The 27009-nt window shown below is 40.4% G+C and overlaps 1 protein-coding gene across 1 annotated transcript in view; it reads left to right on the plus strand.

Moving 5' to 3' along the window:
• The window catches only part of CRYBG1 (crystallin beta-gamma domain containing 1), a 94816-nt gene that overhangs the window by 27264 nt on the left and 40543 nt on the right, over positions 1-27009 (plus strand). Inside the window, exons 2-3 of the mRNA XM_072332535.1 lie at positions 2892-3021; positions 23557-25046. Of these exons, the coding sequence (XP_072188636.1) occupies positions 2986-3021; positions 23557-25046 (1526 nt within the window). The 5' untranslated portion in view covers positions 2892-2985. The remainder of the gene's footprint in view (positions 1-2891; positions 3022-23556; positions 25047-27009) is intronic.

A 27009-nucleotide genomic window follows, 5' to 3' on the forward strand; every position in this document is an offset into this window, starting at 1 on the left:
CCTGCTGTGTGCAGCAGTGAATTGAAGCGAGCTCCTTCACATTTAAGCTGGAACATGAGAATTTACACGGGCAGTTACCACAGCGTTTACACCCTGGTTTACCCCATGGCAGCTTGCTTGTGTGCCCATGCCTTGAGGCAGGAAGTGTACTGCTGCACTGTGCTGGAAAACTGCTTGCTGCCTAAAATTAAAGCTTCTGGGAGAGAATGGGGAACTCAGCCATCAGTAGTTTGTTGGGAGAATAAGCCTGAAATTGTGCACTCTCTTAACAAAATCTGAAGTGCCGCTGTTGGCTATGCCTTGTTTTCAGGTGGAAGCTTCTGCTGCTTTTGTCAGCTCCAGTTTTTGACCTGAAATTGTATTCTTTAAAAGAAAGGTGTCTGAATGAAACACTTCACTGTGCTCTGAAAAGAGCAGCTCCCTGGCTGCTGAGTGGTGGACTTGTTAGCACGCTGAGGTATAATGGTGTCCTGGGACATGATAGCTCCTACTCTGGCCTTGAGCTCCTCACTTTGGCCACACTGGGGTGAGGCCTGATGGGGACTCTGGAGTGGTCCTACCCTGTGTCCTACCTAGACAGTGTTTGCTGCCACAGCTTGTCTTCCTCCTTTTGGCATTCTGATATGCATGACCGGTGCCATGTTTTTTACGTACATACATTATGTAGCACTGGGAGCACAGAGGCCTGGCACTGGCGGAGCAGCACCATTACAAAATGTGTCCTCTCACAGGGTGTGAGTATCACCTCCAGTGCTTGACAGTGCTTCCATCTGCTTCCTGCATTGTCCTGCATTTTCCTTCTTATGCAAACTTCAACCAAACACCTTCCCACCCTCCTGCCCATTCTGTGTCACTTGTTCCCCTGCTCCAATAAAACCACTTGGTCACCGAGTTCGCAGTGTACTTTTGTTCCCTGAACAGAGGCCTCCAGGTATACTAGACCAGGTAGGATATAACAGAGTCTTTCAGTGTTAGATGAGCAGGTGGTGAACATGACTTCTGAATTCTCATGAACACAGTTTGTGTGGAAACACTCCAAAGCAGCTTCCATTGTCAAAGGCCCTATAGACAGCAGGCAGAAAATGCTAAGCCAGACAGACAGCTTAAAGTCAGCTGTGGCTCGGGGAAGGCAACCAGCCATTGAGAGCAGCACAGTTTCTTCCTTAAAAACAGGTAAATAAACAAAATAATTGCATGTGTTTATTGGAATATGTGTTAAAATGTCAAAACATTTTCACCACAATTATGCAATAAACTGAACACCTCTATAAATAAGCCCGAGGCTTCTCTGCTCTCTTATTTACACTTTGAAAAGTTTATGACAGTCAAGCATAAGACTAAATTTGCAACTAGAGTTGTACAAACAGAGCTGGATTTGGAACTTTGTCATGAGTCTGGAGGAAAAGCCTACAGGAAAAGGAGTTCTGAGCTAACTGAAATGGAAAATGCATGTAAATTAAGAACAAAACAAAAACATTTGAGACATTGTTTTTGCTGACAGCAAAGTATTTGTGGAGGGTATTTTATACCTAAAAATCTGTCAGTGTTTCAAACGGGAGTGAACTGAGTGGAGGGCCTCCGATACAGCTGGGAGGAAGGGGAGGTGCCTGTGAGGCTGATGGAGGATGGAGGCTTGTTCAGCCCTGGGGAAGAAGCAGCTCTGGGGTGTAAGGAGGAATCAGGAAGCCTTGAAGTATAATCAGAGAAGTCACCAAGAGAGAGATGGATTCTCTGTAGTGTTACAAGTCAGGGTGATGAGAGACTATGAGACAACAGGCAAAAATTGAGAAAGAAGATTTGGACTGGACAAATATTTTAACTGTTTCCCCAGAGAGGTGATGTCTCTGTGCTTTTATCTTCAGGACTGACTGGTTAAAGGACTGAGCAACTTGGTCTTATACCATAGCTGATTTTGTGTCTGCAGCAGGTTGGCCAAGAGACCTTCTGGGATCCCTTCCAGTGAACCTAAGAAAAATGCAGTCCAAATTGAAAATGAAGATACCAAAATACATTCATTTAAAAAAAATAAAAAAAATAATAAAAATAATAAAAAATAATAATAATAAAAAAAGCTGAATTTTAACTAATTGTTGATTCATCTAAAGGATTAAATATACAAAGTGTCATTTTTAATCAAGCTTTTTAATTAATTTCATTGAATTCTTTGCTTCTTTGCTACTTTGGTTCTTCAGGCAGCAAATGAAAGGTGTGATACAAGTTGTCCATTGTTTCCTACTATTTTATTTCTCACTTATGAATAAACTGTGTGAGCTTTTCCACATTCTTTGGATTCCAAAATTCTGAATTGACACTGTAAAATAAAATAAAATAAAATAAAATAAAATAAAATAAAGCAGCAAAATTTCTATGTTGTTGTAAAGATTGTATACATTTGTGACCGTGACAGTATCCTTCCAATAAATTACCTTCTATTTTGTTAATTCATCTGATACTTCATTGAGACAGCTTCAGGAAGGAAGGTGAGGAGCATGTGATGTAATGTGGAACAGTAAGCCCCAAATGTTGTAATCTGCTGTTGTCTGTAAAGATGGAGTGTCATAAAGATAATAAGAGTACTTTTCTTCGCTTGTGGCTCTGATGTGGTTATCTTGCTGAATATTGTAATCATTTTCATTTGTTTTGGTATCAGGAAAGAGCTGACAAATCAGAGTTACAGATAGCTGAAGCAGCTGGGATGAATTAATATCTAGGAAAGAGCAGTGAGTAGTTTGTATTAAAAAGAGCTATAAGATTTAGAAGTAATGGAGGCCTGGAACCAGTACAACAGGAGAAAAGGGGTTAGCATATTAGTAAAGAAACACAGTGGATATTAGCTCAGACTTTTATTTCACTAGGATGTATTAATTGGACGATATTTACTCTCCTTTTAGGTACTACGATATATCAGGCACACGCTATACCGTTCAAGAAAGCCAACTACCATCAGTAATCTGTCCACACTCTTACGTTCTTCCATCAATATCAATGTCTACCGCCTCGTTACCAGCAGCATTTAAAAAGGTAAGAGAAAACTGAGTATCTATGTTTATAAAAAACATCCATGTACATATAGATATAGGTATATAAATATGCGTATATGTATAATAAAGAGGATGACAGGTCTGAAAACAAAATTTAATACAAGGTATAATTGTACATAATCTTCCTTTAAAAGAAGTGTATTTGGAGTACTGGAAATCTTTCAAATAAATGTCATGTACGGAAATAAGGAAGGTACATAATTACTATAAGCTAGTATGAACAGCCAACAAAGGAAATGGCTCGAGGAGATCTTCCACATGTTCTCGCAAACCATATGGCTTTTTCCTTTTGGTTATAAAATATACATAAGCCAAAATAATAAATGAACAGCAGCTATAGTTCCATGGTTTTTCACCTAACCTCCACTGTTTTCTGTGAAAGTTTTATTCCTGAGAAGGAAAAAGGGCTATGTGTTAATTTTCTAAAGTTCATTTAGTTCATGTCGTGTTACTCATTTGCTTGGCAGCAGTATTGTTTCATGGAAGCAAGCTAGAGAAAATGCTAATTGTTTCTGCTCTAATGTGAGAACTTCATTTCAGATTGCAGACAATGTTGTGCAATACCATTCTTGTCTTTATTTTAATCTTTCTGTGGAGAGAGAAATACTTTTTTTTTTCATGTTAACAAAAGTGCAGTAATTACAAAAGCTGATTTTTTTTTTGTTGCTTGTGGAACTAATATTCATCGGAATGTATTTGATGAAGACCTAAAGTATTCTGTCTTTAAAACAAATAAATGTCTCGTCTAGTCTGGTCAAACCCGGAAATCTTATCTACTAATTTCTATAGGAAGCCTTTGGAAAAGACTTGTTGGTCTTAATTGAATAGACAAATAGTATAAACCCCAAACATCCCTTGTGGTCTCATTCAGCATCTTGGTTCCATTGGTACTATAGAAACACACCTACAAACAGAGCGCAGTTCTTTGCCATTATGAAACTGCAAAATGGTGAAGGATTTTAATGGGCTGTGGAAGCCAGCTTAGGACTTAGCTTCTAACAGAGCAAACTGCTGTTCTTGTAGCTTCGTATATTAATTCCTTGCAAAGAATTCTTACAAAGGTCTGATCATCTGATAAATACATTTATGAAAAAGAAATGCAAGGAAATTAGTTTTATTTTTCATAGGAATTAGGGAGAGAGGGAGAGGAGAAGGAGAGTCTAAGGAGAAGAGAGAGAATTCAGCAGTTTCTTTTGTTTTAGGATAATCTGGTATAGTATACAATAATGTAGTCACCTGCTGATGACAGATAGATTATGGGGATTGGGCTTTAATGAAGCTCTGCCTTCCCTCAGCACTTCTTGTGGGAGAACGGTAGAAAACTGCACGCCTCAGAACATGAGCAGTTTGCACCAGACTCCTCTCTGTTGCTCTCCTCTCTACGGAAATCTGTTCATAAAACCTTTAAAGGTGAATGTACTGAGTAGAGTCTCGTAGACTAATTTATAAAGTCTAGTTTGTAATGCTCTTTTTTTTTTTTTTTTTTTTTTTTTTTTTTTTTTTTTGGTCTAAATTAGGTTTTTCCCTTTGCCACAGATAATTAAGAGCTGACTTTAGCAATGACTAAAACAGACAAGCTCTCCTGCATTCTTTTATTAATTAAACAGTCTTCTTGAGAAACCTTGCTTATCATTCTCTGGAACTTGTTCACATTTAGTTTTGTTTTCTGAAGGAAAAAAAAAAAAAGTGTATATGCATATACTTTGCTATTTTCTCCTTCAGTAATAGTGATCACTGTATGACAGAGTTCACTTTCACCTAAATCCCCTTCCACTCTCAGCCAGTTCATGCCTACTAAGAGGATCTAAAATAGCCACTCCCTTAATAGTTTTCTTCACCTTCTGAAGAAAAGCTGTCCCCAGCATATTCCAAGAACTTGTTGGACTGTCTCTGTCTTGTATTTCTTTTCCAACAGGAAAAAAGAAATAATTCCAAGAAGTAATTAAAGCCGTCAGGTTCTGTCCTTTTGGATGCTTCCCTTGCTTGATCAAAAACAGTCTTCCCTCCACCCAATTAACTAGTGTATAATAAACCTCTATTATAGTATACCCTGGTTTTCTCCTTTCATCTTCTTCCAGAGTTGTTTAGCAAATCTTCATCTTACCCATTGTAGCGCTTCAGAGCAGCTCTTCTTGATACACAGTGCAATTTGTTTCTCCTTTTCACTCGACTTTCACAAGTAGTGCTTGTAAAGCAGAAGGAAATTAAAAACAATGTTGAAGTTCACTTGTTTGATAATGTTATTCAGTGAACAAATGTTGTGTTGCCCAAGTTACAAAGTTAAAATATTTTCTTTCATTACACTGTTTTTGAAAAAAAAAAAAAAAAAAAAAAAAGCCACATCATTCTATGTCAATATTATTCTCTTATCAAATGTCTTTTGTGCTGATTCCGATGCATTCCTGGTTTTGTTTAAAGATTTCCACTTTTCTGTTTGCAAATCCGTCTGGCATGTGTCACTTTGATTTATTATAGTCTCCTGTTTTTGTACAGCTAAATAAAAATCATTAAGAGCTTTTTCAAAATGTACTTAGTAAATACGCAAACTGTGTGTGTCCATTGGGGAAAAGCAATCTATGAGAAATTAATAAACGATGAAAAAATATTTAATTTTCTTTATTTTTAATGGGCAAAATATTCATTTTTTAAATATAAAATACCTTTTGGTATCTTTGCAAGCAGAATTTTGCTAACACTATTATGCACTGAAAAAAGAAATATCATTTCTAGATGTCAGTTGTGCAAATTATTCTATCACTAGACTTATAAAACTCAACTAGTTTTCATTTTTCCACATGATGCATTCTGTCCTTGCTTATGTTTGCACAACCTAGTTATTCTCAGAGCAGCCATATAAAAGGAATTTGTGTTTATGAATTTGTGTGCAAGTGAAAGAAAACAGCTTGATTGGTTTCCCGTTTGTATTTAAAATGTCTGTGCAGAATTACCTTGAAGATGATTTGATGTGTCATATAGCCTATACCCTGTAAAGCAGACAGCTATGACCATAATTTTATGATCACTTTTAATATTTTTAAGATAAACCTGCATTTTGCAGTTGTAGAGTTTCAATAGGAATAAAATAGATGATAATACAAGTTGAGGAGTTTTACCTGCAACACAGCAAACTCAAATGACCTTAAATTACATAGTTACAGACAAATAGACTCTAATCCGACAGGTTTCAGTATAGTTAGGCTGAAAGATCCTTGCTCCTGTAAAGACCGATTTTAAATTTAGATTGGCTTCTAGTGATAGTAAAATGAGTGAATGAATAGAATGCTCTTAATCCTTCCTTACTTATGCATTTCCTCTTCACCAGGACAATGATTACGAAATATCAGGACTTTCTAAAATGCCATTTTTTTTCTAACAGTCAGATACCTCTGCTCTAATGCTGTCTCTCCTCTTACATCAAGGTGTTGATTAGTCAGTTTTTGAGACATATAACCAGATATCTGTCTAAAGGTTTCTCAGGATTCTCCATCTAGATAAGAGTTCTCACACCTACTTGCTACCTGAATACAGTCACTGCCTTCACACAAAGATTCAGTCCTATGACATGAATATTTAACTAAGGAAACTGGGTGGAGTACTTCTAACACCCAGGTGTGGCTATGGAAGCCCATTTTGCTTCTGTGTCAAATTGCTGGATTAAATGAGTTTATTCTATCACTGCTGTTTCCGTGCTCCTGAGACAGCAGATAGGCAGATCCGAAAGTTCCCTTGCTCTTTAATTCATCTTTCAGGATGATAGCTGGTCAATATCTGGGGTGTTTTCAACTTACCATTTTGCGTCTTCAGTTTCATTTCTGCTTTGCTCAGAGTAACGCTAGCAAAACATCAGGCCTAGGTCCTCAAAGTGTTTTTCCTTACAGTGCATTATTTTCTGAAGAAATATCAAAACCATCGGTCTGTTTGGGATCTCAGAGGATTGCAAAATCACCTGCCAAGGTGCTGTTTTAAACTGTGGATGCAAAGCATTTTGTACTGATACTTCATAAACTTCCAGTACTGAGGGTGAAAGCAGGTGAACCACTAAACAAAATTATCGGTTTGTGCATGGGTGAGAGGAGCTTGCCCTGAGGAGAACAAGTCTTTGCCTTAAGGATCACAGCAGTTTTCAATAGATACAGCCATTCAATGGTTAGCCATTCTTCTCCCAAAACTTCAGAAAGAAAGAAGAAAAAGAATCTTTCCTTGGCCTAGAATTAAACAACTAAACAAATCCCTATAACTAAAGGCCTAGAAAGTGAGTCATGCAGGGGCTAGAGTGTTCGCTGTTGTATGTTTTCTCAAGTGAAAAAAAAATAAGAAGTCCAGGAAAGCACTAACCTACTTTGTGCAAAGACTCAGGAAAAGAGAAGAGGAAATTACATGGCATTTTAGGATTTTTTTCCTTGGAGTAGATGGGTAGTTGCAACAAAGCAGTTAGTTAAGTGGAGACTGGGGGGTGTCGATGGGCATGTTCTTGATTTTGTTTTGTTCTCTTTTAAGTCCTCAGCTGTTTCGATTAAGCTGTACCTTTCAAGCTGAGTAGATATTGCAGGACAAAATTATATTACTGGAAAACAAACAAACAAAATCAAACAACGAGATAAAACAGGGGGAAAAAATCTCTTCAGTGTTTTACTGGACATCAGAATTCTTGCTCAAGTTTCTATCAGCTTAATTATGTTTATTCTCAACTGTTGTGTAAAAGAATGTACTTTGTTTTCGTCCTCCTTCTTCAAAGTAACCGTTGTGTTCTCTGTCTGGTAAAACTCCTATTAATTCTAGTCTGGTCAGTAGAGAAGGGCCTCTAAATTTGGGTCGTAGGCCTTGTTCAGCACACATTATTCACTGCTGCTACATAATGCTTCAAGCCACCTCCTCCCACATCTGACTTGTTTCCCTGAAGTAATGGCACTTTGTACCTCACAGGCTTAACAAATTGAATCACTTTCCTCTTTTTGTTCCAGTAGGAACTACCCCTGTTACTTGGCAGATAGGTGCAAAACCCCTTGATAATCCCCACATGATATTCTTCAACAAAAAACTTGGAAATTTACTTGCTCTCTTTTCAATTAGTCATGCTTGTGGTCACTCCAGTAGGGCTACTTTTTAATGACATCGCTCTCCAGTGTCATTCCTGCAGAGAAAAGCGTAACCTCCCATATTTTAAATGTTAAAGTATAATTTTTATCCTCTGTTAACCTCTGTAAACAGCCAGATCTTCCCGTGACAGTCACCTGCCTCTAATCCACTAATTTGTTGGAAACCTGGAGAAATAAATCTCTGTGCTTAAAGTGAACCAAAAATACAGAAATAAAGAGATTTTTATAGACTAGGATAGGTAAAAAAATAACTATTTACATATATTTATATGCATATATAAGTGTACATTTAAATGTATATATGACATTTATTACAGTTTGGAGGATGTTATCCACGAGCCATAGATTCAGGATCACTCTCCTGATGCATTTGTGTGAACTGAAGAGATCAGTATACAGAAAGAATGAATAAAAGGATCAAATCACGTGAGAGTTCTTTAACAAAAAATAGAGCAGCTACATTATTCACTGTCTGTGAGGCTTTTCATATGGATTTTAATAGGATGTTATTGTGCTGGCTGCTAAGCACAGTAATTCTTTATTGTGGTCAAAAATGTCTAGGAAAACATGAGAAAGTTATAATAGTTTATCTAAGTCATTTTTTTCTTTTATCCTATCAATGCAATTTGTACCTATTCTTAGGCTCCAACCATGCTGTGGTTTGGGCAAGAAGGGGATGTTAATAGGAAAAGAGCACTGAAGTTTTTGCTTTGCTTTGAAATTCAAAGTGTTGAATTATTATTAAGAATAGTTTGTTGTTTTTTGGTTTTTTTAAAAAAAAAAAAACCAAAAGGAATTGAGTTTTCAAACCAAACCAGTTGAGTAGGGTGGAGAGATGTGGGAAGGGAAAACGAGTGCTTCATTTTGTCCTGGGCCTGCCAGCATTTCTTATATGGTTGGCAAAGGATTTATGCTACACTTAGCAAATATTTAATTTACTCTGTCTGTTCTTTAAACTTTTAAAGTTTTTATAGGATGCTCAGCTCTGAATCATGCTTTATTTTGCAATAGTTTTAGATGATTAATACTGAAATATTCTTTCAGAGTGACTTAGTTGATAAATATGCAATTCATAATTAAAAACCAACAACACACCAACCAATTACAAGTAAAGTGTAAATAGTACTGAAGTCATCATGGGAGCCAGAAAGTACATAACTGGGACTGAATTTAAAAGCTGACCACTTAAGTCACAGTGATGTCTCCCACAGACATTTGTGTTCTGAGAAGCCATTATATCTTAAATTGCTTGTCCTGAGTATTTGGTGAGTAGTGTCATAAAGCAGTAACCTTAAATGATCTGGTAAAATGTGAAAACCCACAAAGGATTTCAGGGAGTATAACTTGGAGATAGCTTCTGTCAGTAGGCTTTCCATTAAGAGGATGTCTGAGAGTGAAGTCTACAGAGATGTAATAGCAGTGTTGATTACTGTTGAGTGTATCTGATGGAAAGGGATGCTCACTACTGCACAGACAAGGCAAAACTGGCCTCAGCATGTCCCAACAGCCATTATGTAATACCACCTGCTGGCATGAGCCCACACATTGGCCAGCTCTCTCTAAGGAGCGGGAATAAGGATCAGTGGAGGACTGAACTACAGTTTGCTTAATTCTTTCAGCTTAAGTGACTCCTAGCACTGACTTTTGCTGTAAATATTTCTTAGCATTTGACACTGGAACCTATAGAGGCAGCAAAGCCCCTATACAAGCAATTTACTTTTTATAGCACGTGTGTACCAGCGTGCGTGTAGGAGTGCTGAATCAGGAGTGGGCAACCACCTGTAGTTGTAAATGAACACTGGTGATGATTTGCTGGCTGACACAACTCAGATATCATGTCTACCTTAAAGAGAAGTAAAAGGTAAACACAGTGTGAAACTGTACATCAGGCACTTCTGCTTTTGAGCTGTGGTTGCTGGATTTCCATTCCTTTATCTGTATCTGTGCTTTGTTAAGGCCTAGATAAGAGAGGGTAAGGGGACAAGAGGAATACCAGTGGGAAGATGAAACTAAAGAAGACCAATAGCAGAGTAAAAACAAACATCTGTTTATAGATGAAATCCAGAGCAGATAGGAAAGATCAAAACAAAATACATAAACTGGAGCATTCAGTAAAATATCTTCTGAAGAATCCAGTGACATGTGCACAGGTTCGTGTGCTGTGTAGACAGAGATCAAAACTCTGAGAAGTCCCAAAATAAAATGCTTAGATACCAGGTGCATTATAAAACTATCTGATTATTATTATTTGGCATTGTCACACAGCTCACTGAAGACATGCTCCTCCTTGAAATTTAGGGGTAATTAAAGCACAAGAGAGGTTCTCAGCTATCCACGACAGGAGCTCTCTGAGCATTGCTCAACTTCTCTGCCTAATAAAATACTGTTCTGCTGACTAGACTGATGGCATCATTGCAATTTCCTTGTCGTTCCACTTTTTTCCATATTCCCAGCTCATTAGACCTCTTATCCCTATATGAACTACAAAGTCACTTCTGTATTAACTTTAAAAGGGTTTAATTTTGTTATTTGCAGTCTGGCTTAAGACACCAACTCTCTTATTTCCTAAAAATAACATCCAGTTCTTCCAGCTGATTGTGAGAAGCCTTGAAAACAACTTTGTCTCATAGTTCTGTGGCTTTTTGGTGAGGACTTTTTGAGCTGCAGCACAAGAGTAAATAAGCTGTGGTCGATTGCAGGTGTACAGAACTGCAGCTGACAGCTAACGTGGGCCTTAGAGAAGTATAAAAGGCAGGAGGGATGACGGCATGGAATTACTCAGTATTTTTATAGAAGTAACATGACATCTGGAGTATTGATGTGAGAAAAATCTGTCTTGTGTTCTAAGACTGTCACTCAAGATAGCAGTAAAACTGTAACATGTCTTAGACTATGTACTTTGCTTTACTTTTTTCTGGCAACTTGGTGCACTCTGCTTCCAAACACTTAGACATGTCTACCTTGAAGCAGGAGCAATATAGAAGAGCTGTGTCCAATTTCACATTAGGCTTGTCTTTCGTTAGAGCTGTGTTTGAAATTGAATTTCATCCTAGCTGTCACGTGCCCTGCATGATAATGTGAAAAAGAAGATACAAGCAGCGAAAGTGAGTTTCTGTTGGGATGGTTGGTGACTGCTGAAAAGGCAGTGACATGAGCATTTGTTTGATAGCAGAATGTTTGATAGTGCCGAGTTCTTGAGAACTGAAGCACTGAATAATCTATAGTCTGTCACCAGGCAATGACAACATAGGAGGTCTATTAAACAGACACACTGCTCTGCTGTGCAGGAGCAAGATAATGCAGTGTTCCAACACTGCCCAGGCAAGGCAGCGTGCCTTGCAAAGCGGTAAGGAGGTCAGTTGTCAGTGATCAAATGTAGACAAGCAAAATAAGTCTGGTATTGGTGATGTGGGAGCATGCACCAGGCAGACCACTGTTATCAGTGGCCATCCTTTATCTACCCCACCTTGCATATTGTCCTGCCAAAAACCTAGTTGGCATTTCAACATCTCACTGCTGTTGCTTATGCTCCTTTGTTACACTCAGGAAGGCACCAAGCACTTTTGCACTTTCTTCCCAAAGGGCATACTCCTCCCTTCTCTTTCCCTTGGTAAGTACAGTCCTGTTAAGTCAATGTTTGAAACACCAGGACTCTGTTTCTGGCCCCCGTGCTAGACTGTTTTACAGTGATCTGCAGACTGCTTTGCATCATGCTCTTGTATCACTTCCACACTTGCACAATGTGCTGGAATGGTTTTCAGGAGGTTGGCAGCCAGCTGAGCTCTCTCTTTGGGTGTAACTGTATTTCCATTTTGCTGTGCTATGTGACCAGGTGGCTCAGCATATCCGCAGTACACCTGTGCACCCTCAGATCTGAGGAGATTGTGACACAAAGCTTTTAGTAAAGCTCACTCCTCCTGACCAAGCTTTTGCCATTTGTACTCTCCATATATGTGACCATTAGAAAAGTGTGTATATATACATATTATTTATTGTTCTGTAGTTCCATCTGCAGTATAATAATGGGTTTGCAAAGGGTAGTCATGAAAAACTTCTTTCTGGATTTATTCTGAGAACTCATTTTCAGTAAGCAAGCTGAGATGCTTCTTCATTTATCCCTTTAAAACAAGCACTCAGTCTGCCATAGCTTAAAGTCTGCAAGTGTAAAGAGCAATCCACTGTAATAAAGAATTGGCTAAACAACTGTTTGACTAAGAGTTAGAGGTTTTAAAATATACCTACCGTACCTACAAACCAGCTTGGCTGACATAATTGTCTAAGTCACAGTGGGTTGCAAATTCAAAACTCATCTGTTTAACTGTAACGGTTGCAAACAGTTCTAAGGATTTAAATGGAATATAACGTTTTATTCTACGAACATTGCTTTTCACTGCGGAACATGACAAAGTCATTCCCTCTAAACTGTACCTTTTGACATACAAACAAAAATAGAACCTCTTTTCCTCTCCCATCGTTACTAACTCTCCTCCCATTTTCAACTGTCTAGGAACTAGTATTTAGATAAAAAGAATATTGAGACCTGCTTACTTTTTTGTATTACTTATAGAAAAACTTGTGATTTTCAGAAGGCTCATCAGGGGTAATTCTGCATGTTCTCCTTCACTGTTCTCCAGAGGAGTTTAGATTGTTTTGCTTTTGGGAACGCTAAGGACATGTTTTTCTTGGGCAAGTAAAACTTATTTTTTGTCAGATAAATTTCTGACTCTGGGAGCTGAAATTTAAAAGTAAAATCAAACAAAACAAAATAACTTTTCAAACATGAGAAAGGTATGTGTACTTCTGTGTCCTGGTTTTCCTAAGCTGCTGCCCTGCGAAGCAGAAGCTCACCCTGCGTGTTGCTGGCTGCTGTTCAGAGCAGCTGAAGAACTGAAGAGACTTGTCAGGCTCATGGTGCAGCTGGATGGGAAAGCCTGAGCTGCAGTAGAGACAAAAGATAGAGTCATTTACAGACAAAAAGGTTGGGTAGCTAGAGGGAAACCATATGGCACAGCCAAGATTTCTCTTCCCACCCTCCCAGCCTGCTGCCAAGAAGGCGTAGGAGGGAAGCGGTGAAGTGGCAACAGGAGAGAACACACACGCTCATTCCTTTGGCATAGAGGAAGCACTTATAGCCTGCCAGGTTTTCACTGGGCATTCCCAGGTGCCTCCCATGTCCTCAGGTGCTGAGGAATAGTGGACTGGGCTCATACAAAGTGCCCCCAGAGTAGCTAATGGAGCAAGTCGCTAATGGGGCAAGTTGTTACCGGATTGTGTTTAGACAGGTTCTAAAGCGGTTCAAGCCCAACACTGCAGCTGTGGTAGTTAAAACTGCATGTGCTGAATCCTGCTGCTTTTAAGGATTAACACAAAAAGTGCTTCTTTGTCATGCCTCTTTTTTCTAAACCACAGGCACCAGTGCCCCTCCTAGTATGCTGGATTGGCCTGTGCCCAAACCAATGCCTTACTCCAAGATTCAAGTCTGTAATCAGTAACACAGTGTATTTCTTGATGTTTCTTGGAAATGTTGGTATTTGTGAACTGTAGAGCTCAATCCATTTTGGCCCACTTCCTTGTTCGTCATTCCTTATCAACGAAATATATTGTCTTTAGGGGTAAAACCTGAGGTGTTTTTTTTTAAGAGTCAGTAGAAGTTTGAACATTTATCCAATGATCCTTTAGTAATACTAGCAAGATTTAAATGCTTCTGTAGTTATGTCTCTTTAGCAGTTCACGTTTAGTAGTTGGTGTGCATAGCAGGTTAATGCAGAATGTCTGTAGTAACAGATCTGTAATAGCAGGAAAACGTGTCTCTTATTTTCTTCAGAAGTAATAATGTGTCTGTTTTCTGGATGGGCACATATTATTGATTTTAATGCCTTATATACTAACTACATCCGTTTGGAGCCTAAAATAAGCACACGTAGGAATGTATTTCATCAAAAAGTTCTCTTAGAAGTTTCTGTTGCTTAGTGGTGAATGTTATGTGATACTGATATAATCGTGCGATTAAAAGCAAAGAGTTTTGAGGAGTGTTCCACTCAATTTAATTTTGTCCACTGCAGGGAAATAGTGGGTCCTGACTCACTCCTATTTTCTCTATCCTGGTTTTATAAAATTTTCTGTAATTTATGGTAAGGTGATTCTCTTTAACAATTACTATAATAATTAGTTAGAGGGAATTCTGGGAGCCTCAGGTGTGCACTGTTATTTAGATAAATTGTCATTCAAATGTAAAATGAGATGTCCAGCCATTTTTATAAAGTTAGGATAAGGTATTTTAGTAATAACAGTTTCTTGTATTTCATACTCTTCAGGTGTACGCGACAAAAATTCTGTACATCAAAGAAATGATCAAGGAGTGTAAACACTTCTTCCATTCTAGAAAAAGGCTCTTTGAAGTACCTAGGCTATCAAGCCCAAATTTTCCAAAGCAGCTACTTTGTTGGGTGCCTTCGTACTGGTGGGGTTAACTTGAGACGTGCTTCAGTTTAAAGGTTCTGTTTGTTTAAAGATACTAAATGGTACCCCAGGATAAACTCCTATAGAAGTTACACTGCGCAATTTTGATTTATTTAATGAGAATGTGGAGGAGATTCTTTAATTTTGTATTTAAATATGCTTGATTAAATATCATCGTTTCTCATCCTATTGAGTGGCTTTTTGAGTCACAAACATACAGTAACTTTTTCCAAATTAAGAACCATCACATCTACTTCCCAAAGCAAGCATGTCAAACATACACTTCTCTTTGTTGTTAGCTTTATGAAATGTGGGTCCTGTCAGATTAGCAGTCCAGCTTGCTTTTATTCTTCAGCAACTGTGCAGTTGCAGTAACAACACAGTGCTTAGAGTGATGGCTTTCTGTCTCTTGCCATGTGCGCATATGGCTGCCTATTATCTACAGTACCAGAGCTGGAGAAAATCCTTGTGTTGCTTGCAAAAGGACTTTCAGTTCTACATGTATTGTTTCAAATTATTTTATCCAGTAAAAGAAACCCGTTTTCCAAATTTCAAATGACATAAGTTATCTTTAGGTATCCACAGCTAGAGTCAGTAGAGGACTAAAAGACTTGGATGGCTTAGTTAACTAACTCGGAGGCATGTTTTTCCTACACCGAATTAAAACTGCAGGTAAGGACCTAGGTAACCTATTTAATACATGCAGAGAGACAACCTAAATCCTTCATCTGTTGATACGCAGGGCTAGCTAACAAGAAAAATTGAGCACAGAAGCGTATTAGGAATGCAGCTACATGCAGAATCATGTAGAGATGCCTATGTTAGCCCAGGAGGAGCCAACTCAGTTAGTCGGCACAGGGTAGCCACATCAGTGCAGCATTTGGCAAAAGCTAATAATGTGTGTGGCTCCTTAGGGTTATTTCCTCTTTGTCCAATAATCATCTAATGGAAAAATGTATTAACAGTCCTGAGTGTGCATAATTTCCCTTTTGGGAATACACATCAGTTTTACTCTGTGTGCTTAGCAGAGAAGTCCAGATTGCTACTTAAAATGTTTTCCCTTAGATTAGCAAGGTGCAGAATGGTAATTATAATGAGTTGTCACTTGTGCATTTGTGCATGTGTTAGGTCAAACCTAACTAGCAGATCTGTCTTACTGTAAGCTCGGTAGTACTAGTGAAAACTCTGCAGTTTTTTGTCTTCTTTGAAGAAGCCAGTTGGGGTTGCCTGTGGAAGTTACAGATACTTTGAATCTGTACTTGTACATGCTCTGAAACATAGCAGAATTTGTTCAAATGTCACAGGCTTTTCAGTACTGGGGAGCTCCTGTTGGCCTAAATGATTCTACATGAAAAGAAGGAAAAGAGTTCAAGAGCAGCATTTCACAGTGCTTGAGAAAGAACTGATTTCCAGACACTGAGTGTTTAATCTGTCACACAGACACATAGATGTGGAGCAAAAGAAACCTATTTCCTATCTCCAGTAGTTGAATAATCTAAAAGGAGTTTGAGAAGTGTTATGGTGAGCTGTATGTCTAAATTAGAAATCTCATGTTAAACCCACACGTACAGAGAAATGATGAGAGTTAGTGACAGGATACTGTACCTTCACACAAAACAGAAGAAAGAGGCCTACAGACAGGGAAATGCAAGAATAGTTCTGTGTCAGATTCTTTGTCATTCTCAATCAAATTCAGAATTGCAAGTAAAAAAAAGGAAATGGGTTTTATTTATTAGATCTAAGAAAATTCCAGGGCCACTTCTTCCCCACAGAATGTTTTTGCTTTTTAACCTTATTGCTTAAAAGAGCAAATGCTTTCAAGTCTCCGTCTCTCAGAATAAAACACAGAGAATGTACATTTATTTCCAGTTTTAACCTCAAGAGAGATGACGTCTTACTCAGTAGGTTATCTAATGATACTGCTCAATGATACCTACTGAATAACAAAGCTAGAAATGCTGAGAGCAAAGATAAGAACTTAACTAATAAGAAGTTTTTTCATCTCTTACACTGAAACACAACTACTACTATTATTTATGTTAATGCTATTTTTTTTACATATAGGTCTATTTCTGAAAGTCTTCCAAGTTCAGGAGAGTTTAAATATTCTCTCAGTTCTTTAATGTTGAATGATCCCTGCCTGTACTTTTAGTGCTGCTTGTTCTCTGCTTTTTCAAATTCCATCTTAGTATCATTTTTCCTTGAGACCCTGGAAAAGTGCAGATTTACTGTACCTCCTTAGGAAAGTAAAGAGCCAAGCATACCTGTATAAGTCAGTCACTTGCAGAATAAAGGCACAACTGATGTTTTCTTCTTTAGCCATCTTAAACGTGGATGAGAAAACTTTAATCTAGTTTGTGAGAGCCAACGTGTGTGGTATATTTTTCCTACTGTTGCATATCTGCGTCCCGGTATTGCATGTTAATGAATGCATGTAAGCTTTTTGCCCAACACTAACTTCATCGCTCCTCACAGCAGGTGCTCCACTTCTGTTGCGGTGCTTACTGAGGGATTCGCTGCCACCCTTTGCAGCTCTTCTCTTGTCCTCTGACTGAGTCCCTTTCATAGCTATGATTTGTCTGCCTAATGACTTTATCAGTTGGAAAGGCTCGTTTCAGACACTACTTCCTTTTTTTGCTTGTTTTTAACTGAGTGCTGCCAGAAGAAAGAAGGGGTTAAAGCGTGGGAGGATTGCTGAGAAAAAGGGTTTGGTTAATGACAGCGGGACTGCACCTCACGCACACCGTAGTTTGTTTATTCTTCTGTAAACAGCAAAAAGAATTATCAGCATCATGGTAAGGCAAATGGTACTCTTCTTTTTTTCTTTAAACTTCAGCAGAAATCTTTGGGTTCCTACACAATTGATTTTTTCAGTTGTGAAATCAATTTGATTTACCATTAGTTTTATCTAGTGTCTCTTTAAATAACAGATGCTGACAGAAGGGGAGGGGGTAAAGATTTCAGTGTATGGAAATAACTAGCTCTGGGGAAGAGGAGATGGGAGCAGGCATGTCTTTTCTGACATGCCCGTTCTTTTTTATCAACCTCTTTTCCTAAATACTGATTTAATTATCTGTTCAAATTGTACTCGTGCTTTTTTGCTTTTGCTGAGTAATTCTATTTATTTGATTGAGCACAGTTTGCTGCTTTCAGGCTAGCTTGCTTATGTATATACATGCATATATATACACTCAATATAAAAATATCTTATTTTGGCATCTAAGAAATAATACAGAATTTACACTTATATCTCTGTTTATGAGCTGATAATTTCCTTTAAAAAAAATAATAATAAAAGTCAGTTAAACATGTACGCTCAATATTAGCGTTATTCAAGATGCTGTTGCTAAATGGTCGATTTTCAGTATATGTTTGAGCTACAGATTTAGTTTAACAGTGAACAAATAAATTGGAAACAGACAGGTCCTGTTCTCTCTGAACGTCTGTAGCGGAAAATAGGATACATAAGTAGTGTGTGGAAACAGACCACTGTTAGTAAAAAAACTTCTGTTCATTTAAGTTCATTTTGCTTCATAGTCTTGTATTTATAGCGACCTTGTTCCTTAGATAAGCTTCCCAGTCTCTGTAACTGCGTTCCCTGTAGAAAAAGCTCGGGTAGAAGTGAAATAGTTAGAAACAGCAGTAGATGGATGTTATTCTTACGTAAGCGTACCAGTCAAATAGTTGCAAGACGGAGGGAGTGAATTCCATGCTTGGATGAACATGTTATATTTACAACGTATTTCTCTGCGTCTGAAGAGGAAACTGTCAACCTGGAATCTGATGCATTTAAAAGAAATGCTAAAAATGTTTAGCGTGTGGGTGCCAAACTTTTGTTACTTGGAGGGAAGCAGCGTGTGGGGTAGAGTATTTGTAATAGTAACCCCTCTTTTGTGGCTTTGTGAAGGGTCAGCATAAACAAGGAAAAGTTAGTTTAGTGAACTGGAATGATTCAAATCTGGTTTACTGATGTTATTAAGCTAACAGGTAAAAGTAGAAATCACTTAGGTTAACTTGAAATAGAATTGCTTTTTTTCTCCCTCACGATCACAAAATTCCCCAAACTGTTTCAGGTCAAATGGTTAAATGTTTTGTTATTTTTTTTTCCCCTTGCTTTTTAAATATGAGCACAAGCAAAACCAGCAAGCTTTCATTTGTGCTTACAACTCCCTCTTTCCCTCTGCCAGTAGTTAGGGCACTTACCTGAGAAGTGGGAATGTGGGGTGATCTTCCCTCAATAGCATTGGAAGCAGGATACTGAGTGGGTCTTACGCTGCTCAGGCTTTTCTCTTAGCTTTTACTTGTACAGTCTTCCTTCTAGTCCTACTACTTTCCAGCACATTTTGGCAGCAATACTCCAGCAAAGTTTTCAGCCTAACAAAGCCTAACACCGCAAATGTTGAATATTTGAGTCAATCACTGTGAAGAACAGTACAGTCCAAAGAGTAGTAGTTTATTTAAATGTTCTTGGCTAATGCACTTCGTGGTATACCCTATGACTCATAGAACTCAGGCTTTCTGTTTCTCATGGTTTTAAGAATTATGATACTGTGAATTTGAAGAGATCCAAAATTCCTGGCATTCCAGTATTAACTTAGAAGGCTGGTACCTATAGTATCAGAAATGTTCAAAGTAGAGGGGTATCAAAAGTTTGCATGCTACTTGAAATCTATGCTCTTCTAGTGAATGACAAAGCCAAACTTACACTTCACTAAATATTTGGTTTTTGTTTCCCTCTGAATGTTAACGTGCTATCAAATAACACGTTTAAATTGCAGGAGAGCTATCCACATTAGATATTTCCACCTATTAGTTACCACAGACTTGCTAATGACTTGTAAAGATACTACTTTTGTCTATAATGTATGCCCTAAGAAGAGTTCTCAGTCATGTTCAACTGACTCAGATGAAGTAATCTAGCAAAATAACACCCCATTGATCCCTCAAGACTGAGCCTGAAGCTCTGATTCAACAAATCACAGTTGCTTATGCATACTCTCTGCTGGAGACCAGCAAAGCACATGTTTAATTACTTGGTTAAATTAGGGGTTTGGCTGTGGCATCTTACATTCGTTATTGAGAAGGAAAAAAAACACACAGAAAAACAAAACAAAACAAAACAAAAACCCAGCCAAAAACAGAGGAAATATTTTGATGCTAACATAAAGAGGCATGAATATAAACACAAACAAGATTTTACATTTCTTGATTAAGAAGAAAGCATCCTGCTTTCAGATTAGGACACAACTTGAAAGACTGCTGCAGTATACTTGAAACAGCTTCCTGCATTCAGTCCAAGGACAGACAAGCTCTCCTTTTTTTTTCCTTTCTTAAAAGTTGACTCTGCCATAGCCTTGGATAGGCGCTGAAATGGCTAATTTCTCCATGCTGAGAATGCTCAAGGTGAAACACACTGAAGAAGCCTGTTCAGAAGAGAAGGGATACTTTTTGCTCTCTGAAAATCAAGTATTTATTTGTTGTTCTCCGTCAGGTTGGGCCCCGTGTATTTGTATCCTGAGAACCTTGGTCTCTGTGCCCTCTTGCACTGGCAATACTGGCTCATCTACATTTATCTGAGTTAAAATACAAGCTCTTCAGGGCAAGTGCCTGGCCTTTTATGTGTTTTGAAAGAGCTGTATGTAATTAAAGTACTTTGTATGAAGAAATTACTTCAAAACAGTTTACATAGGGCAGCTATTTCAAGATCAAGCAAAAATATCCAGCCTTGTTCCCTGAGGAAACAAGGCTTATGTGACTGCACTGGCTGGCTGCCCCTACTCCTTTCCATTCAACACCTTTTGAACTTGTCGGACAGTTTAAACTGCATTTGAAAGGGGGAGACGTCTCAGAGATAATTAAGTTCCCATGGACTTTATGAAAATCAACCACTGGGAAGTGAGAAATCCAGATCCACACTTCAAATAAGTAATTTTTTTTTTCCAAGCGTAATCTTGCAAACCCAAAGCTTGACTGCAAGTGTAATAATGGCCGTCAGGTTGATAATGTAATGCCAGGTTATTTAGAGGACTGACAATTATTTTTCAGCTGAATAGTAGTATGCAGATTGAAACCATAATCAGGTTAAATTTCCCCTATTTTGGTCTTGTAGCAGTTTTTAACATGACTAATATAGTGCGTCCTCCTCAGGCTTGCAATTACTATGGATTTTCAGAGCCATTATGACTCACTGCTTTAATTGGTTGTGCAAATTTCTCATTTTTACTTTTTTTTAGATAACAACGTTCGGTCCTTATACCTTCCTTACAGTTAATTAGTACTGGCAATGCATTTGTGGAATAATAATAATAATAATAATAACAGATAGTAATTGGGCTACGCTACTCAAGATTATTTTATGTGATAGGGAAATTTACGGCTGCTTTTGTTATCACAAAAGCACCTCAACTGTCTGAGCTGATCGTGAGTCCTGATCGTGATCGCTAATTTACCTGTTTGAGAGCTGCTGGTGAGGTCACTATATGCACACAGACGGGACTTCAGTGGTGATACAGTTCCTTACCGGTTGTATAGGCAAAATACTGAAGAAAGGCAGGCAAGGATGGGGGGTCTCGTGGGTTTTTGTTTGGTTGGGGTGTGATGTGCCAACCGTACGAATGAATTTCCTCATTTTAGGTCTTTCTGAAGTTTCTGGGCGCTTGGGCAAACTTATTTGCTGCATATTGTTATACCAGCAACAGATAGGCTCAGTGGGGCTGGCCAGGACAGTGTTTTATAACTCCTCACATTTGGAGGAGTTTTAGAACAGAAGCCAGCAGCTGTTCTGCTGATTATGCAAAAATAAATCACCTACTGCGCAAAAAAACGCCCCATCTCTTCAATTGCCCCGGAGGGTGACTCGTTGTGGGTCGGGCCGCAGGGGTTGACCTGGTGTCTCTCCGCCTCCGCGCTGGGCCCGAGCAGAGCTTTGCGCGGTGGTCCTTCCTGACGAAGCTGTTCCACTTCATTTAAGTCATTAAGCTTTAATTAGAAGAGGAGTAGTTTAGCATTCATTAAACATTAAATACTAATTGAGCGCCCGGGGAGAGCGCCGGCACCATTAGGCAGCGGAGTCATTCTCACGCCGGCCCGGCCGGGGACGGGGCAGGCGGGGGGAAGCCGCCCGGGCGTGGGGCGAACCACCACCCCGTGCCCCGCAGCGCTGCCCCAGGCGGTCCCGGCCCGCGGGCGGCGCGCCAGGGGCGGGCTGAGGCGACGGCACAGGCGGCGAGGAGCCGCGCCCGCCGGCCCGTGGCTGTGAGGTGGAAAACGCGGTTCATCGCCCCGCGGGGCTTTGAACTCGGATCTACCGACAGGGCCCGGCCGCTGTTGCCTCGCCGGGCAGGTCGCGCCGGGAGGGCGGGGGAGGCCGGGCTGAGCCCGCGACAGCGGGTGTCGGGGCGGCAGCGCCGCCTCGCCTCCCTTCTCCCCAGGTGGGTCTGTGCGGAGCCCGGCCCGCCTCCCCTGGCACCCGTCCTTCAGCATCAGCGGCGTGTCGGTTTTGCCCGCGGCTGCGTTTTGCCCTCAATAACGTCGCGGCCGCCACCGCACCGCCCGAGCTCCTGTGGGACGAGCACCCTCTCGTCCCCCGCCATCTCTAACAGCTCCCACCAAGCCGCTCCGTCCCCTCCTCGCCGTTCGGCGGAGGCGGCTCGGCCAGGTAGAGCCGCTGCCCGCGGCAGAGGCGGCGGCTCGGGGCGGGCCGGGGCGCGCTGCAGGGGGGCGGGCCGAGGCGGAGCGCCCAGACGGCCGGCGCCGGGGTAGCGGCGTGCCGGGCAGCTCCGAGCCGGGCCGGGTCGGGCGGTGAGTGCGGGGGGCCTCGTTCTGCGGGACGGGGAGGCGCTGCGCTGCGGAGCCGGGCGGGACGCGGGGCGGCCGGGGCAGGGTTGGGTGAGGTGAGGTCCGACTTCTCTCCGCCGTTCGCCCCGTCCCGGGCAGGGGAAGAGTGGTGGCAGACTCGGGGGCGCGGGGCAGAGGAGGGCGCGGGTGCCCGTGGGCGTCCCCGGGGGCGGGGAGCGGCGGCCGCGCTGCCTCGTCCGTGCCGGGAGCGGGAGCGCTGTCCGCAGCCAACCCGCGGCCGTCCCGTGCCCGGGTGTGAGAGAAGGGCGCGGCGCTGGGAGGGGAGCGCGGCGTCTGCGGGCAAAAGGAAGCTCTGAAAACGCGCGGCAGCAATCGGCGTGGAGAGCATCGGGAAGGGCGAAGGGACGGAGTAGGAAATGTTGGCGGTGTTTAGAAATACACAGCTCAAAACACGCATTCATCGTGCCGGCATGCAAAAAGCGCTAATATATTAATATGCAAATAGGCTTCTGTGTTCGGTAATGCTATTGCGTGTTTCCTGTTTACCATGTTAATTAGAAGTTGTAAGGGAAAACTTCACGGGGAGTGATGCAGGGCAGCGTTTGACCCGGTAATGCGCGTTGAATGTTGCAGTGGCTCCTGTTGTTTGGAGCAGATAGTTACACGGCTTAGTTCAGGGAAAATGTAAAAAATGAAGTGTAACTTATGCTCCTTTCTACCAGAAGCAGCCTCAGAACTGTCAACCAATATGGACAGCTCAGATGCTGTGTTTTTGGCAAACTCCGTGTTGTCATTTTGAGTAAGCAGCCTGTTTCCCCCAGCCCTACAGACTCCAGAATGCTTTATTACTTCAGGTGGTGTTAACTAATTGTGTAATACTTTGAGATCTAGGACATACAAAGCTGCTGTTGTAGGGCAAGTGAAGTGTGCTTGTAAACAAACACAGGCAAACACATAAGGAGAATCTTGGGATTCTAATTGTGTTTTGAGTTTTGTTTGTTTGTTTTATTAGATCTGGTATCATTTGGTATGTGTTTTTTGCTTTGCTTTGGTTTGGTTTTCTCATTCATCGTATCCTTTCAAATCCAAGGTGGAATTAATACAGACTTGCTTATTAAAGAAACACTTTTGACCTTAACCAAATGTTTTCTTTGTTTTTATAGTCCTCCTCACAATTTCCAGATTGTTCCAGAGAAGAGCATAAAAAGAAACCGGTTTTGGAAAGGCTTGGAAATTTGTTTGGTACGGGGAGAAGGAAAAATGTCAAAAGTTCATTAGATCATGCATCTCATTGGAAAGGAGAGAGATCAGTTTCGCCTCACGCAGCTCAGCCCATTTACTGTAAACATACACAGCAAGGCCCTGAATCTCTTCCAGTACAGAAGCAAGTGAGAAATACGAGTGTCGTTCCTGAGACACAGGAGTACAGTTTCAGTGGGGAAGTAGGACCTCTATACCACGATACCATTTCAGAATGGAGTGGTCGAGGAGTCTCCTCTGACAGCGAGTGGTCACCAGACTGGAGCAGCAGCAGTGAAACAATTAAAAACTCGTTCTTTGAGAGTAGCTTGAATGTGGACACCCGGGAACCAGAGAAGGGGTCTGTCACAGATATAAATAATTCCACGACTCCAGATTTTATAAAAAGCTTGAGGAATTTGTCTAGCGAAGACTTAGAGAAGAGTATCTTAAGCCACAAGCATCTGGTGAACACGTGGGTGTCTGAGGAGCCTGGGCATTCAAAGCCAAAGGATTTGCCATACAAGCTGGAAACTCTAGCAAGTGAACACCCACAGCCTGCTAGAGTGCTAACAGTTGATATTTATCTTAGAAAAACAGACGAACTCCTTAATGAACCCGTGACTGTTATATCGGAAGAGAATTGCGGTGACTCAGACACAATGGATAAGAAATCGTCTAGTAAAAGATCTGGGAAAAGGAGGAAATCTCAGTCATCTAGTGACGTTCCAAATGGAGAGAGAAACCAGACTGAGAATACAGCAAGAGAAGATTCTGTTTTTGAGGATGATGCGTCTTCTGAGGGGATTCCAGACAAGGTGATAACCTCTGAAAGAAAACTGAAGTCTCCTCAACAGACTCCTGAACGGAATTCCTTTTCTTCAGGTAATAATCCGGAACTAAAACCTGGATCTGCTCACAAAGGCACGTCTAAGACTGAAGCTGACAAAAGTAAACAGCAAGCCTCAACCACGACCCCTGCAAGGAGAAGGTCTTATAAGAAGAATCAGTTGGATGCTGTTCCTACTTCCCCTACTGGTTTGAAGAGTCAGATGAAAGATTACTCCTCAAAAAGGCAACCTTTAGCATCAACAGAGAGCAACCCGATGACAAAAAGAACTTTGCAGGAAAAAGGAACTCTACCTGGGGCTTTTGGGGAAGATAGCTTGGAATCTCCCAAAGTCTCATTGGCCGATAAGGCAGAAGACAACACCGTGGTGTTTGCTGAAGGCAGAAATGAAACCAAGACAGAAAAGCATGGTAATGATTCTGATGGAAGAGCTTTCTTGCGTACTGATAAGATTAAAAATGGAGACCTATGTATGCCAGCTGAGAGACAGACAAGTTCTGATTTAGACAGCTTGAAGCTGAAGAGTTTGGATGCTTCCAGAATAGTCACAACAAAAATTAGCCTGTAAGTAAGATAACTACAGTTTACCTTACTCTAGTAGCTGTAATTTTGCCAGCATCTGTATTTAGGATTATATAGGAGTGCTGGCTATATATCTGCTATCTAGATTATTTTCAATTAAGAGCTGTTTCTTTTAATCATATTTACACCTAACTAACACTGTGATATGCATGTGTTAAAAGAATAATTTGTGTCTAGGCTGTTTCTTTCTGTGCCTGTCATGTTGTATAGAATAATTTAACGTGTAAAAGCTGCTCTGCTGTCATCGTTGCCCCTTTTGTTGCTCAGATTAGCTTGGCTCTCTTTGACCTTCATGTGGTTTTGCTGTTTGTAGCCGTTGGAAGATCTGTTTGAAGCTTTTGTACTCTAAAATCCCTGACCAAGGAAGGTGATCAGGTTATTCTTTGAAGAAGGAGCAGTTCTGCTCAGCAGTTATTTTACGACGAAATGCAGTTGTAGAACTTGGTACTTCAAATGATGCAATAAATCTGACTCCAGAAATCTGAATGCATTTAGCTGCCTTTATAAGTACTTGCAGGACAAAGGATGTAAATTCTTACGCATGGGATTTAGATCAGGCATTTGCAGTATTATGCATGTGTTAGTTTGCATGATTACTTCTTAAGCAGTTGTTGCCTGTCAAGCAGATGTGATCTCTACTTTCCTTAGGAAGATGTGGATATATTTGTTACTTGCAGTGTAATAATTAGTAGGATTTCAGCTACTGATTTCCTGGACTCCCCCATGGTTTTGTTCTGTGAATCATTTTATTGTATTCGTCACTTCTATTGTTTGGTTTTCATGGGTATGTAATAGGCAGCATTGCTTTCCTCTTTGTGGTGCATTCACTCGTAGGTCATGTCAGAGTCTACCTGAGGTACACTGAGTTCAGAATTGCCATTCATTTGTGCTAGAGGTTCGTGAAAGCGTTAAAGCTTAACAACCATATATACTTCCAGTTATGCTTCTCACATCTGCAAAGTACAGAGATAATAGGAATGTTTTCTTTGCACAGTTTGTGAAATGCTGCCTCTGATTTGTCCCTTTTTAACTGAATTGAAAACACCTCATTCTGATAGTTAAATTGTGGTGGTTTTTGTACATGGTGCTACTTTGTCATCTGGTGACAGAGCTCACAAATGTTCAACACTGGAGTTTTGTATCTTTACAACTTTGAATGCAAGTAACCTGCATATTTTTCTCCTTGTGTCACTACCATTAGTGATGATGAAGTTAGAAGCACTTGCATGGCAGGATTTTTGTTTGTCTGGGTATCTGCTTGGTTTCTTGCATAGAGAATTATCTTCTGCTGTGCTCTTACAGTTATAGACAAGTACCCCATCTGACAGCCTTCATTTTAATGGATAGAAGCCTGTTCTGTCTCACCTGGCAGTGTGGACTGTGTGCTGCTTTGTGTTTTGACCTTATCTGCTGCTCCAAGAACTTTAGCCCAGGGTGGGGACTGCTGTGTTCAGCAGGTTCATGATGCTTCTGGTAGATACTGTTGCACAGAATCACGCTATTTCTTCAGCCTGATAAATTGATACAGTGGGGGATTATCTGCAGTAATTTGTGGTCATCCTTCAGGGCATGTGAGCTGTAAACCTGGATGTGAGTTAAGTTGTAAAACAGGAAAGGAAAAATATAATGGCGGTATTCGAAGAAGGCGTGTTTCTGTTCTCTTCTTACTGCTTGGGACTGGAGATCGGATGCTTTCTTCATTTTTTAAAGGGAAAAATTACCATTAGATACTCTACCTGAAACCCCTTCAGTCTGAAAAGTACTGATTCACTCATTTGAATAAAGATGGACAAGGAGAGATTCATTTCCCTCCTATAAGATCAATTTGGCATAATCAAGCTGATTTTCAATTAAAGAATGCGTGACGTCTGTTACTAATGATGTGGTGGTACCAATTCTGAGGATTGAGGTTCTTTAGAAATACTCCTTAAGAAGCTTTTTTTGC

This window comes from Excalfactoria chinensis, chromosome 3 (assembly GCF_039878825.1).
Source record: "Excalfactoria chinensis isolate bCotChi1 chromosome 3, bCotChi1.hap2, whole genome shotgun sequence".
In the NCBI taxonomy this organism is placed as follows: Eukaryota; Metazoa; Chordata; class Aves; order Galliformes; family Phasianidae; genus Excalfactoria; species Excalfactoria chinensis.